Source organism: Rana temporaria, chromosome 6 (genome assembly GCF_905171775.1).
Source record: "Rana temporaria chromosome 6, aRanTem1.1, whole genome shotgun sequence".
In the NCBI taxonomy this organism is placed as follows: domain Eukaryota; kingdom Metazoa; phylum Chordata; class Amphibia; order Anura; family Ranidae; genus Rana; species Rana temporaria.
In genome coordinates, this window is record NC_053494.1 from 8418624 (window position 1) to 8430565 (window position 11942).

The 11942-nt window shown below is 45.1% G+C and overlaps 1 protein-coding gene across 2 annotated transcripts in view; it reads left to right on the top strand.

Annotated features, from left to right (window-relative positions):
* Positions 1-1361, top strand: part of SETD1A (SET domain containing 1A, histone lysine methyltransferase) — a 63999-nt gene extending 62638 nt beyond the window's left edge. For both annotated transcript variants that reach the window (XM_040356043.1, XM_040356044.1), the window contains exon 19: positions 624-1361. In XM_040356043.1, coding sequence (XP_040211977.1) covers positions 624-797 — 174 coding nt within the window. In that variant the 3' untranslated portion in view covers positions 798-1361. The remainder of the gene's footprint in view (positions 1-623) is intronic.
* Positions 1362-11942: the final 10581 nt, after the last annotated feature.

The following is an 11942-nucleotide window of genomic DNA, read 5'->3' on the forward strand; positions in this document are numbered from 1 at the left end:
CCGGAGCAGCGATACCGTAAGTCACTCCAGGTATCATGGCGGCGACGGAGGAGGTGTTAGGGACCGCTGCAGGGGGCTTCGTTCTCAGGTAAGTAATTCATAATGAGCTAGTATGCTATGCATCATAAGTCATAAGAGGGCCAATGAAAGCTTTGGGGCTGCCGAGCTAGAGGTGGGCCTCCTGTGTAAATCCAGGAAGTGAACAGGCAGCAGCTTCAGCTGCCCTTAGTTAAAATGGCTGCAGCCAGACTTGGTGGAAGGAGATTTCTGCAGCATATTTCGCAAGTACAGAATCACAGTATATATAAAATATGCAAAGTGGTGGGAGGGAAGCTTCAGAATGGCAAAGGTGTTTTTATTACCAATTATGTGAGCGGACTGCAGTTCCTCTTTAAGACTGTAGGTTCTCTTTGAAAGTTGTAAATGATGAACTATAACCTTGGCAGAAGCTGCGACAGATGCAGCGTTCACGTTTACCTGTTTTTTTTTATTTTATTTTTTATTTTTTTCTGTATTTTTTTTCTGTATTTTATTAAATTTTTGAACATGTACAATTTTACTTTGCATTGTTTTTTTGTATTGAAACTTTTTTTTATTTATTTTTTTTCCCCCATCTCTCTTAGCCTAATTGTTACGCCAAAGTCATCACCATCGAGTCCCAAAAGAAAATTGTCATCTACTCCAAGCAGGCGATCAACGTCAATGAGGAGATCACCTACGACTACAAATTCCCCATCGAAGAAAACAAAATTCCCTGTTTATGTGGGACTGAGAACTGCCGGGGGACTTTGAATTAGCTGCAAGCCCAGTTGCAGGTTCTTGGTCATGGGTTCCGCATTACTTGCTTACTGTGGCCAAAAACGACAGACTCTGGCGGTCATAATAGGCGTAGGACTTGTTTCTGACGGCCTTTTTAGAAGCATCCAGGCCTGTTACCCAATTAATTTTCCAGTATGAAGACAACTTGGCATTTGTTCGGTGCCCATTGCAGTACCTAGAATTTTTTTTTTTTGTGGGTATTTAGAATGTTTTTCTTCTTCTCTGGACCTGAATATTCTAGCAGCCTGGCCTATGTATGGCACTTTAAGACGCCTATACTTTACAACATTGACCAGATCTGTACCGTGACGGTCGTTCCACTTCATTCGTTCAGTCCCATGGGGAGGGGGGGGCGGGGGGATACTTATCTGTATATAAATATATGTTGATTTTTTTATTTGCTAGCCATTTTAATTGGCCTATTTTTCTATATAATTCAGTTATCTGTTCTTTTTATTCCTTTCTGGGAGTATGTTATTTATACAGGGCAGCAGCCAAGAGATGTGGACCCTCCCGTGTTTTTTTTTTTTTTTTGTTTTTTTTTTCAGGCTTTTACGCTGAAAGTCCTAGACTTTCCTAGAACCCTAAACTTAGGTTGTGAACCCCCTCCATTATCAAGGCCCGTCATAGTGCGACCTTTGTACTTTTCTCTTAGTTCTCTGTGGCCACAACAAAGACTGTGTAACGCACAAACCCTCTCCTTGTATGGTCTGAGACAGGGAATGCGCCTTGTGGTTTTATTTTTTTTAGACCGGCTCCTCGTGGGTGGAGCTCAACAAAGGCCGATCCTGCGGTGGGTGGAGCTCAACAAAGGCCGATCCTGCGGTGGGTGGAGCTCAACAAAGGCCGATCCTGCGGTGGGTGGAGCTCAACAAAGGCCGATCCTGCGGTGGGCGGAGCTCAACAAAGGCCGATCCTGCGGTGGGCGGAGCTCAACAAAGGCCGATCCTGCGGCTTTCCCTTTTTTTTCTGTTTTTGTAATGATGTGGCCCCTCAACTCCTGTAAATATGTGCTACACTACGCTTTGTTTATATGTATATATGGCTGATGGCGGACTCTACAGATACCTAGGGACTGGTCATAGACGATGACATGGCTGCGACAGACTGTCACGCCCCCCACGCGGCATTAACTCTCTTCCACCCTGTGCCCTTTTTATAGATGATATTCAGTTGATGCCAGTATTGAATATTTAGTCTTTACCCCCCCCCCCCCCCCCCGTATGTTTTATTACTCGCACCTCTAATCTTCAAACGATGACGGCGTCCCAACCTCTCTTACCCAATTTTTGCAATCTGTCATTCTCTTTTTTTTTTTTTTTTTTGTCCTTTTTATCAGGTTTGTATAGCAATATTTGGCTTTTAGCCCTAACTTATTAGAATTCTTTTAATGGTGAACATTTTACCTGTGAGGACGTCGTTCGCCACCATCAATCCTGCGAGCAGCACTTTTCATTTTACTCCGGCGCTTCTCTCTGTTGCTTTTTCACCTCTTACCTTTTAGAAACAGGCGAGATTCGCTTTTTATTACTTCTGATTTTTTTCTTCTTTTATAAATAGCATGTTACATGTGTTCTTAGCAAATGTCATCAACGCTCGTGATCGGTTCCTTTCTTGGCGCTGTTATCAAATGACTTTCCTTTTTTCTTTTTTTTTTTGTGGAGACGGAGTTGTCTTCAGCTTAGCTTTGTACGCGGGGTGGGAGGAAGGTGCGTTACGGCAGGCAGTCAGGTCTCCAAGAAAAGGGGGGTGTCGGGCCTGAAAAAAAAAATAAGTTGTATATTCTGTATATTAACTGCTTTGTTTCTTGTAGAAACACGAGTTTATTACGTATACAACATTCTGTGTGTTTGTGTCTGATTTCTGTTCATCTGGGAGAAGAGGGGGGGGGGGGGGGGGGGGGGGGAAAAAAAAAAGCTCTCTAAAGCTGGCCATACACGCCTATAGATTATCTGTAGATTCTCTATGGTTAGATGGAAAAAGTGCAACAGATTTCTCCATGTACGCTGAACTGTGTGGATGGAGGAATTTCCCACTGGGCCGAGCTTCAGTATCTTGCTAGTCAGGCACACTGGCTCTCAACCTAAACAATGCCTGCACCCAAAAAAGGAGTGACACTAATATACCAGTAAACAATAATGTTGAATAGTCCTTAATCAAGGGCACAGTGCTGAAGAGGTCCAGGTACAGCAAAATCCAACCATGTAGGGGTGCAGTTCATCAATACTTAATCCAATCAATAACGTTGTGAAGTGAAAAATGTTGAAAAACACAACAATAAAAATAAAATATAAAAATAAGGATCAAAGTATTTCAGAAGAAGGAGGCCTTGTATCCGAAAAGGGTGAAAGATAGAGAGTGAGCCGTAACCAAGATCTTATATATGCACCTCTAGTGATCCCAGCAGCTCACCTCTAATCTGGCAAGCTGGATTAAATCAGCCTGATCCTGATGGGTGTGGTCCGTTGTTGAATATCACATTCGGGTCTCCATAAAGTGTATTACATGAAAAAGTAGAAAGGGTAGAAACCAAATGGTGTGATAACGTCACAGAGAGGGGGTAGCAATGTCTTCTGATCTAAACCAGTGGAGATGCACTCACATGTGGGTGAAAAACTGGGGCTCTTATCCACGAACGCCAAGCTCGTCAGTCCCTCCTTCCTCTCCCTTACTGATTCTCCAGGGTTAGGAGTCCCGTGTCCCCAATGGTTCACGAATCGGCTCTTGTTATGTATGAGGATCTCGGTAGTGTATATGGGGTGAGAGAGAAGGACAAGCCTGATCGTGTGATATCATCAACAATAAACAAAACCCCCCAGGAATGCCCAGATGGTAATGCACTCACATGAACAATATAACAGAAAAGACCTTCCTCCACGAGTGCGGACTCGCAATAAATCTGTGCCTCCAACACTTCCCCTCTATCTGTGGCTCAGTCCGGACACTCAGATGTGGCAGTCATACATGGGGGGAAGTGGAAAAGACAACCACAGCGTAGCCCAGTCAGACGTGAAAAATTTATTTAAAAACACTTAAAAACTCACATTTAAAATCGAAATTGCTGCATCAATCTGACGAGTGGCGAACTCGTATGTCCAGTCGTCGGATGCTAGAGTGTGTCAAGCCCTCCAATCCCGACGCGTATCGTCAACATGTGACTTCTGAAATACTTTGATCCTTATTTTTATTTTTATATTTTATTTTTATTGTTGTGTTTTTCAACATTTTTCACTTCACAACGTTATTGATTGGATAAAGTATTGATGAACTGCACCCCTACATGGTTGGATTTTGCTGGACCTCTTCAGCACTGTGCCCTTGATTAAGGACTATTCAACATTATTGTTTACTGGTATAATAGTGTCACTCCTTTTTTGGACTTTCCCCACCCATTTTTTGTACTTGTATATGTATGTGGTTGTATGCACACACACATTAATTTGTATAACACTTTACAGCGCAAATATTTCACTTGTTACATTTATCACTTTTTGTCTATCGAGGTAGACCTCTTTTTTATTTGCAGCAGTATCCCCACTTTTCACTTGTCCCCTCACTCTAGACAGCGCAGGAGTTCACTTCACTTACACTAATGCCTGCACCCAATCAGAATGTTCAGGTATTGGGAGAGCAAACGAGGCCGACTAGCAAGATACTGAAGCTTGGCCCAGTGGGAGATTCTTCCATCCACACAGTTCAGCATAGATGGAAAAAGTGCAACAGATTTCTCCATGTAACCCATGCCAAGGTTCCCCGTCACCGCTATAGGTGTATGGCCAGTCTAAAGCCCCATACACACTATCCGTTTTCCTGCAGGTATTTCTCTTCAGGTTTACCAAAACCTGAAGAGTCCTATCATGCTTTTGCTGTAAAGGTGAGCCTTGCAATGGCTCATGGGATTTGTAGTTCTGCAACAGCTGTCTTTAAAGACAAATACACTGCACAGCTCTGGTATGATGGAAGGCCATACATGCACTGTACCCAATGATGTGACTGGCCTCAGGTGCTACGCATAGATAAACAGGTCCAACTTATATAGGAGGATTTGTTTTATCTGCCTCATCTCTCCTCTACAGCTGTTCACAGTCCAGAATTGAAAAAGATTGTCTGATAGTACGCACTGCACAACTTAGTGGGAGGGGGGAGAGATGATTAGTGGAATGAAACCACCCCACACCCACCCACCCCTCTCCCCCATATGCGCAACTGATATGAACAGAGGTGAGGCTGTCAATCACAGGCTGTGTGAGGAAGCCACAGTTGGTCCAATTTCTACCTGCAGAGAGCTGTGAAGAAGTACGGCTTTGATCTCCAGAATCTGATGATCGGAGGAACACCGTCGGGGGTCTCATCGTTTTATTCTCTGGTACCACATGGAAGAGGTGGTGTCTGACTTGTAACCCCCTTTTCTGCCCAGGCCAATTTTCAGCTTTTAGCGCTGTCACACTTCGACAATTGCGTGGTCATGCTACACTGTACCCACATAAAAATATATATTTTTTTATTTTTTTTACCAAAAGTATGTAGAAGAATACGTATCGGCCTAAACTAAGGAAAAAAAATAAGTTTTATATGTATTATTTGGGGGATATTTATTATAGGAAAAAAGTAAAAATGTTGCTTTTTTTTCAAAATTGTCGCTCTATTTTTGTTTATAGCGCAAAAAAAAAAACGCAGAGGTCATCAAAAGAAAGCTCTATTTGTGGGGGGAAAAAAAGGACGTCGATTTTGTTTGGGAGCCACGTCGCACGACCGCGCAATTGTCAGTTAAAGCGGCGCAGTGCCGAATTGCAAAAAGTGGCCCGGTCTTTGGCCAGCCAAATGGTCCGGGGCTGAAGTGGTTAAGGGGGTGGCTGTTTAAAAATGCAGCTCAGCTGTGCGTTTTTGCTGCCCCCCCCAACCACACCTCTAAATGAAGCCTAAGGCCCCATACACACAAGAGAATTTATCCGCGAATATGGTCCAGCGGACCGTTTCCACGGATAAATCCTCTCGAGGATTTCTATGCGATGGAGTGTACACACCATCGCATTGAAATCTGCGCCAAAATCCTCTGGCGATGACGTGTCGCGCCGTCGCCGCGATTATGACGCGGCGACGTGCGCGACGCTGTCATATAAGGATTTCCACGCATGCATCGAATCATTACGACGCATGCGGGGGATCCCTTCGGACGGATGGATCCGGTGAGTCTATACAGACCAGCGGATCCATCCGTTGGGATGGATTCCAGCAGATAGATTTGTTTGGCATGTCAGCAAATATTCGATCTGCTGGAATCCATCCCAGGGGAGATATATCCGCGGAAACAGATCCGCTGGAGTGTACACACCATAGGATCTATCCGCTGAAACCCATTCGCTGGGATTTTTCAGCGGATGGATTCTATCGTGTGTACGGGGCCTAAAGGTATTATTTTTCGATCGTTCTCACAATAATGGGAATGACGCTTCAGACGACTTCTGTATTATAAGGGGAAGTCCTGTGCTCTCAGAGAGAGATGATCGATACCTGGAGTGGCCACACCGACACATTTTATTACCATGAAAAATATATCTCACAGTAAGAGGAGGAACCGTCCCCACGAGAGGTAAAAATAGAGCGCAGACGGTTGCAGCAGTTTGTTCCGGCGCAACGTCTTTCCCAATTCATGTCAACATGTCTGAGACGTCGGCCACATCCTCTAATCTCATCCACATTCTACAAGTGATGATCGTTATCTGTCTCTTCACAGCCAAGGTCAGCCTGAGATCTTCTGGAGGACAGGAAATCCTCTTTTCCGATTAAATGCGATCATCTAATAGGCGGCATTTAAAGCTGAACTCCGGGATCGGCAGACATTGGGGGTTATGTACCAAAGGCAAATAGACTTTGCACTACAAGTGGAAACTACGGGCCAGATTCAGAGAGAGATACGACGGTGTATCTCCTGATACGCCGTCGTATCTCTGACTTACGCCGGTCGTATCTATGCGCCTGATTCACGGGGCCAGATTCACGTAGATCAGCGGATCTATAGATCCGCTCGATCTACGTGATTTAAGATCCGCTCCCGCAAGTTTGAGAGGCAAGTGGCTAATTCACAAAACACTTACCTCCAAACTTGCGGCGGCGGATCCTAAATCCCCCGGCGGAATTCAAATTCCGCGGCTAGGAGGAGTGTACTATTTAAATCAGGCGCGTTCCCGCGCCTATTTAAATGCGCATGCGCCGTCCGGGGAATTTCCCGGCGTGCATTGCTCCCACTGACGTCGCTAGGACGTCAGTGGTTTCGACGCTTACGTAAACGACGTCCATCCGTATTCTAGAACGACTTACGCAAACGACGTTAAAAAATTCAAATTCGACGCGGGAACGCCGGCTATACTTAACATTGGCTGCGCCTGATAAAAGAAGGGGTAAGTATACGACGGGTACGCTGCTACGGAAACGTCGTAAGAAGACTGCGTCGGGTCCGCGTACGTTCGTGAATTTGCGTATCTCGCTGATTTACATATTATTCAAGGTAAATCAGCGGGAACGCCCCCGGCGCCATTTTTAAATTGAAAAAAAGATCCGACAGTGTAACACATTGTAACACTGTCGGATCTAGCCCTATCTATGCGTAACTGATTCTATGAATCAGGCGCATAGATAGGACCAGTGTAAGTCAGAGATACGACGGTGTATCTGTAGATATCTGTAGATACACCGTCGTATCTCTTTGTGAATCTGGCCCATAGAATAAGTTACGCATAGATATCCCTAAGATCCGACATGTGTAACTGTGTTACACCGTCAGATCTTACCTGCAATTTAAAAATGGCGCGGGGGGGCGTTCTCGCTGATTTACGCTGAGAAATATGTAAATCAGCGAGATACGCCAATTCACGAACGTACGCGGACCCGACGCAGTGTTGTTACGACGTTTCCGTAGCGGTTTTCCCGGCGTATACTTACCCCTGCTTCTATGAGGCGCAGCCAATGTTGGGTATAGCCGTCGTTCCCGCGTCGAGTTTGAATTTTTTTACGTCGTTTGCGTACGCCGATTCAGAAACCCGCGCGCCGCAAGTTACGCTCACGCCGAAACCACTGACGTCCTAGCGACGTCAGTGGGAGCAATGCACGCCGGGGAATTTCGCGGACGGCGCATGCTCATTTAAATCGGCGCGGGGACGCGCCTGATTTAAATAGTACACTCCCCCTATCCGCGGAATTTGAGTTCCGCCGGGGGGTTTTACGATCCGCCGCCGCAAGTTTGGAGGTAAGTGGTTTGTGAATTACCCACTTGCCTCTCAAACTTGCGGCATCGGATCTTGTGCAGGGGGAGAGAGGAGGAGGGGCACTTAGTCTCCATTCACACTAATGCGTTTTTTTGGTGCATTTTGCAGAAATGCAGGGACATTTTTTAACATGGTTTCCTATGGAACGCGTTCAATGCTTTTTTGTGCCACTGCGTTTTTGGAAAGGGTCGTGGGACTTTTTTTTTCCTGCAAAAAGCAGCGTTTTCCACGTAATAGAATTCAATGGACCCGCATCCAAAAACGCAAATACTGCGTTTTTACCACGATTTTCGTTTTTTTTTTTTTTACCTGTTTATAGCTGGTTGTTTAAAGGAAATGCAAAAAAATATTGGATTCTATTACATTGAATTCTGTTACATGCAAAACGCTGCTTTTTTGCGGGGAAAAAAAAAGTCCCCGACCCTTTCCAAAAACGCAGAGGCGCAAAAAAGCATTGATGTGGGGGGTGGCCAGTCTGGAAGGACCTGGGCTCCTAGGAAGTGGCTTAAATGATGCTGGCCATCAGACTGAAGACATCTAGTGGCAGGAAACGGAACTGCGGGAGAAATCTTTGGAATGAAGGGGAATTCTGCAGAAAAAGCCGCCTTTGCAATTTTCTCATCTATTGGATTGTAAATTTTTATTTTGTTATCCTTGGCCCCGGAGAGGGGCATTCAGTCCCGGATCTCATAGAATGTTCTGCATCTCTGGTGACTCAGAAGGGTCATTAGCCAATGGCGGGCGCGGTATTGTTCCCCTGGGTTCGCTGTGTGACGCAGCGGGAAGTTTTCGGCGGTGTTGTCAGTGGGTTTGCTCATCTCCTTCCTTCCCTCTGGTCTGATTCTCGGGGCCGCTGATGAGATTTCCCCATCAGACTTCTTCTGTTTCCTCCTTTGTGGCCGACTTGCTACAATGTTTCCGAGAACGAGGAGGAAACTGCCGCAGCCGGCTGTGTGGTCGCACGCGACCCTGTCACAAGCTCCGTGACCACGCCCGCGCGACCTGTGGACTCGATGTCCACCGCCGGTGTCCCGCAATTGGGTCACAGAGCTGAGTGAAGAACCGGGAGATGTCGGTGTAAAAACAACGTCTCCCCGTTCTTCCTAGTGACAGGACACTGATCGAACGCTCCCTCTCATCGGAAACAGCGATCACCGACGTGTCACGGCGAGCCACGCCCCCTAAGGCTCCATTCACACGAATGCGTTTTTTTTTTTATGCATTTTGCAGAAACGCAGGGAGATTTTTTAACATGGTTTCCTATGGAACGCGTTCGCATCAATGCTTTTTTGTGCCTCTGCGTTTTTGGAAAGGGTCGGGGACTTTTTTTTCCTGCAAAAAGCAGCGTTTGGCGTGTAATAGAATTCAATGGACCCTCATCCAAAACGCAAGTACCGCGATTTGCGTTTTTTTTTTATCTGTTTTTAGCTGGTTGCTAAAGGAAATGTAAAAAATAAATAAATTGCCAGCTAAAACAATAGCAAAAAAAAAAAAAAACGCAAATCGCGGTAAAATTGTGGTAAAAACGCGTGTCGAAAAACACAGCAAGCACCGCAAAAAGCACTGCAAAAACGCTCAAAAGCAACGGCTGTTGCATGTTGCTTTTGAGCGTTTTTGCAGTGCTTTTTGCGGTGCTTGCTGCGTTCTTCGACACGTGTTTTGCGTTTTTTTTTTATTATTATTAATTTTTTTTAGCCGCCAATTTTTTTTTTTTTTACATTTCTTTTAACAACCAGCTATAAACAGGTTAAAAAAACGCAAACCGCCAATCGCGGCAAAATCGCGGTACTTGCATTTTGGATGCGGGTACATTGAATTATATTACATGCAGAACGCTGCTTTTTGCGGGAAAAAAAAGTCCCCGACCCTTTCCAAAAACGCAGAGGCACAAAAAAGCATTGATGTGAAGCAAAATGCATAAAAAAAACGCATTAGTGTGAATGGAGCCTAACAGTTAGAAACACTCCCTAGGACACACTTAACCCCCCTTCCTCGCCCCCCTAGAGATTAACCCCTTCCCTGCCAGTGTCATTTACACAATAATCAGTAATCAGTGTTATAGCACTGATCACTGTAAAAATAACAATGGTCCCAAAATGGTGTCAAAAGTGTCCGCCGTAATGTCGCAGTCCTCATAAAAATCGCAGATCGCCGCCATTACTAGTACAAAAAAAAATATTAATAAAAATGCCATAAAATTACCCCCTATTTTGTAGATGCTATGGGCCAGATTCATGTAGATCGCCGCATCTTTGCGGCGGCGTAACGTATCTCATTTACGTTACGCCGCCGCAAGTTTTACGGGCAAGTGCTTTATTCACAAAGCACTTGCCTGTAAAAGTTGCGGCGGCGTAGCGTAAATCCCTCCGGCGCAAGCCCGCCTAATTCAAATGATCCGGGTAGGGGGCGTGGATCATTTAAATTGGGCGCGTTGCCGCGCCGATCGTACTGCGCATGCGCCATCCCTAAAATTTCCTGACGTGCATTGCGCTAAATGCAGTCGCAAGGACGTCCTCGGTTTCGACGTTAACGTAAATGGCGTCCAGCGCCATTCACAGACGACTTACGCAAACAACGTTAAATTTTCAAATTTCGACGCGGGAACGACGGCCATACTTAAAATTGGCTACGCCACCTAGGGGGCAGCTTTAACTTTATGCCGCGTATCTCTTACGGAAACGGAGTAAATTTACTGCGACGGGCAAAGCGTACGTTCGTGAATCGGCGTAACGACTCATTTGCATATTCTATGCCGACCGCAATGGACGCGCCACTTAGCGGCCGGCCTGGAATTGCAGCCTAAGATCCGACGGTGTAAGTCACTTACACCTGTCGGATCTTAGGGAGATGAATCAGGCGCATAGATACGACGGCCGGACTCGGAGATACGACGGCGTATCTTCTTTCTGAATCCGGCCCTATAACTTTTGTGCAAACCAATCAATAAACGCTTATTGCGTGATCGGAGATGACACAACTGTATCAGCGATTTTGCAGACACGGCCTTGACTTTGGATGGGAGGAACGATGCGATTATCTCAAGGCTGACCAAAGAGCGACGCGTGTCAACATTCACTGCATATCTCTTCTCTTCTATTGGATAATATTTACCTACAGAGGGGGATGTCAGGCTGTGCCGGGACGTGACTGCGGGTCATAGGGCCCCTTATGACTCCTGTAACCACAGCAAGCATGCGCTGCGCTAGTTAGCAGGGTGGCTAAAAATCAATGATTAAAAAAAAAAAAATCCTGATTTTTTTTTTAACCACTTCAGCCCCGGAACGTTTGGCTGCTCAAAGACCGGGGGCCATTTTTTGCGATTCAGCACTGCGTCGCTTTAACTGACAATTGCGCGGTCGTGCGACGTGGCTCCCAAACAAAATTGGCGTCCTTTTTTTCCCCCGCAAATAGAGCTTTCTTTTGGTGGTATTTGATCACCTCCTGCGGTTTTTAGTTTTTGCGCTATAAACAAAAATAGAGCGATAATTTAAAAAAAAAAACAATATTTTTTTACTTTTTGCTATAATAAATATCCCCCGAAAATATATAAAAAACATTTTTTTTCCTCAGTTTAGGCCGATACGTATTCTTCTACCTATTTTTGGTAAAAAAAAAAAAATCGCAATAAGCGTTTATTAATTGGTTTGCGCAAAAGTTATAGCAACTACAAAATAGGGGATAGTTTTATGTCATTTTTATTATTATTATTTTTTTATTAGTAATGGTGACGATCAGCGATTTTTATCGTGACTGCGACATTATGGCGGACACATCGGACACTTTTGATGTTATTTTGCTACCATTCACATTTATACAACGGTCCCTGCTATCTTCTGGGACCTGTGTGTCTCCCAGAAGACA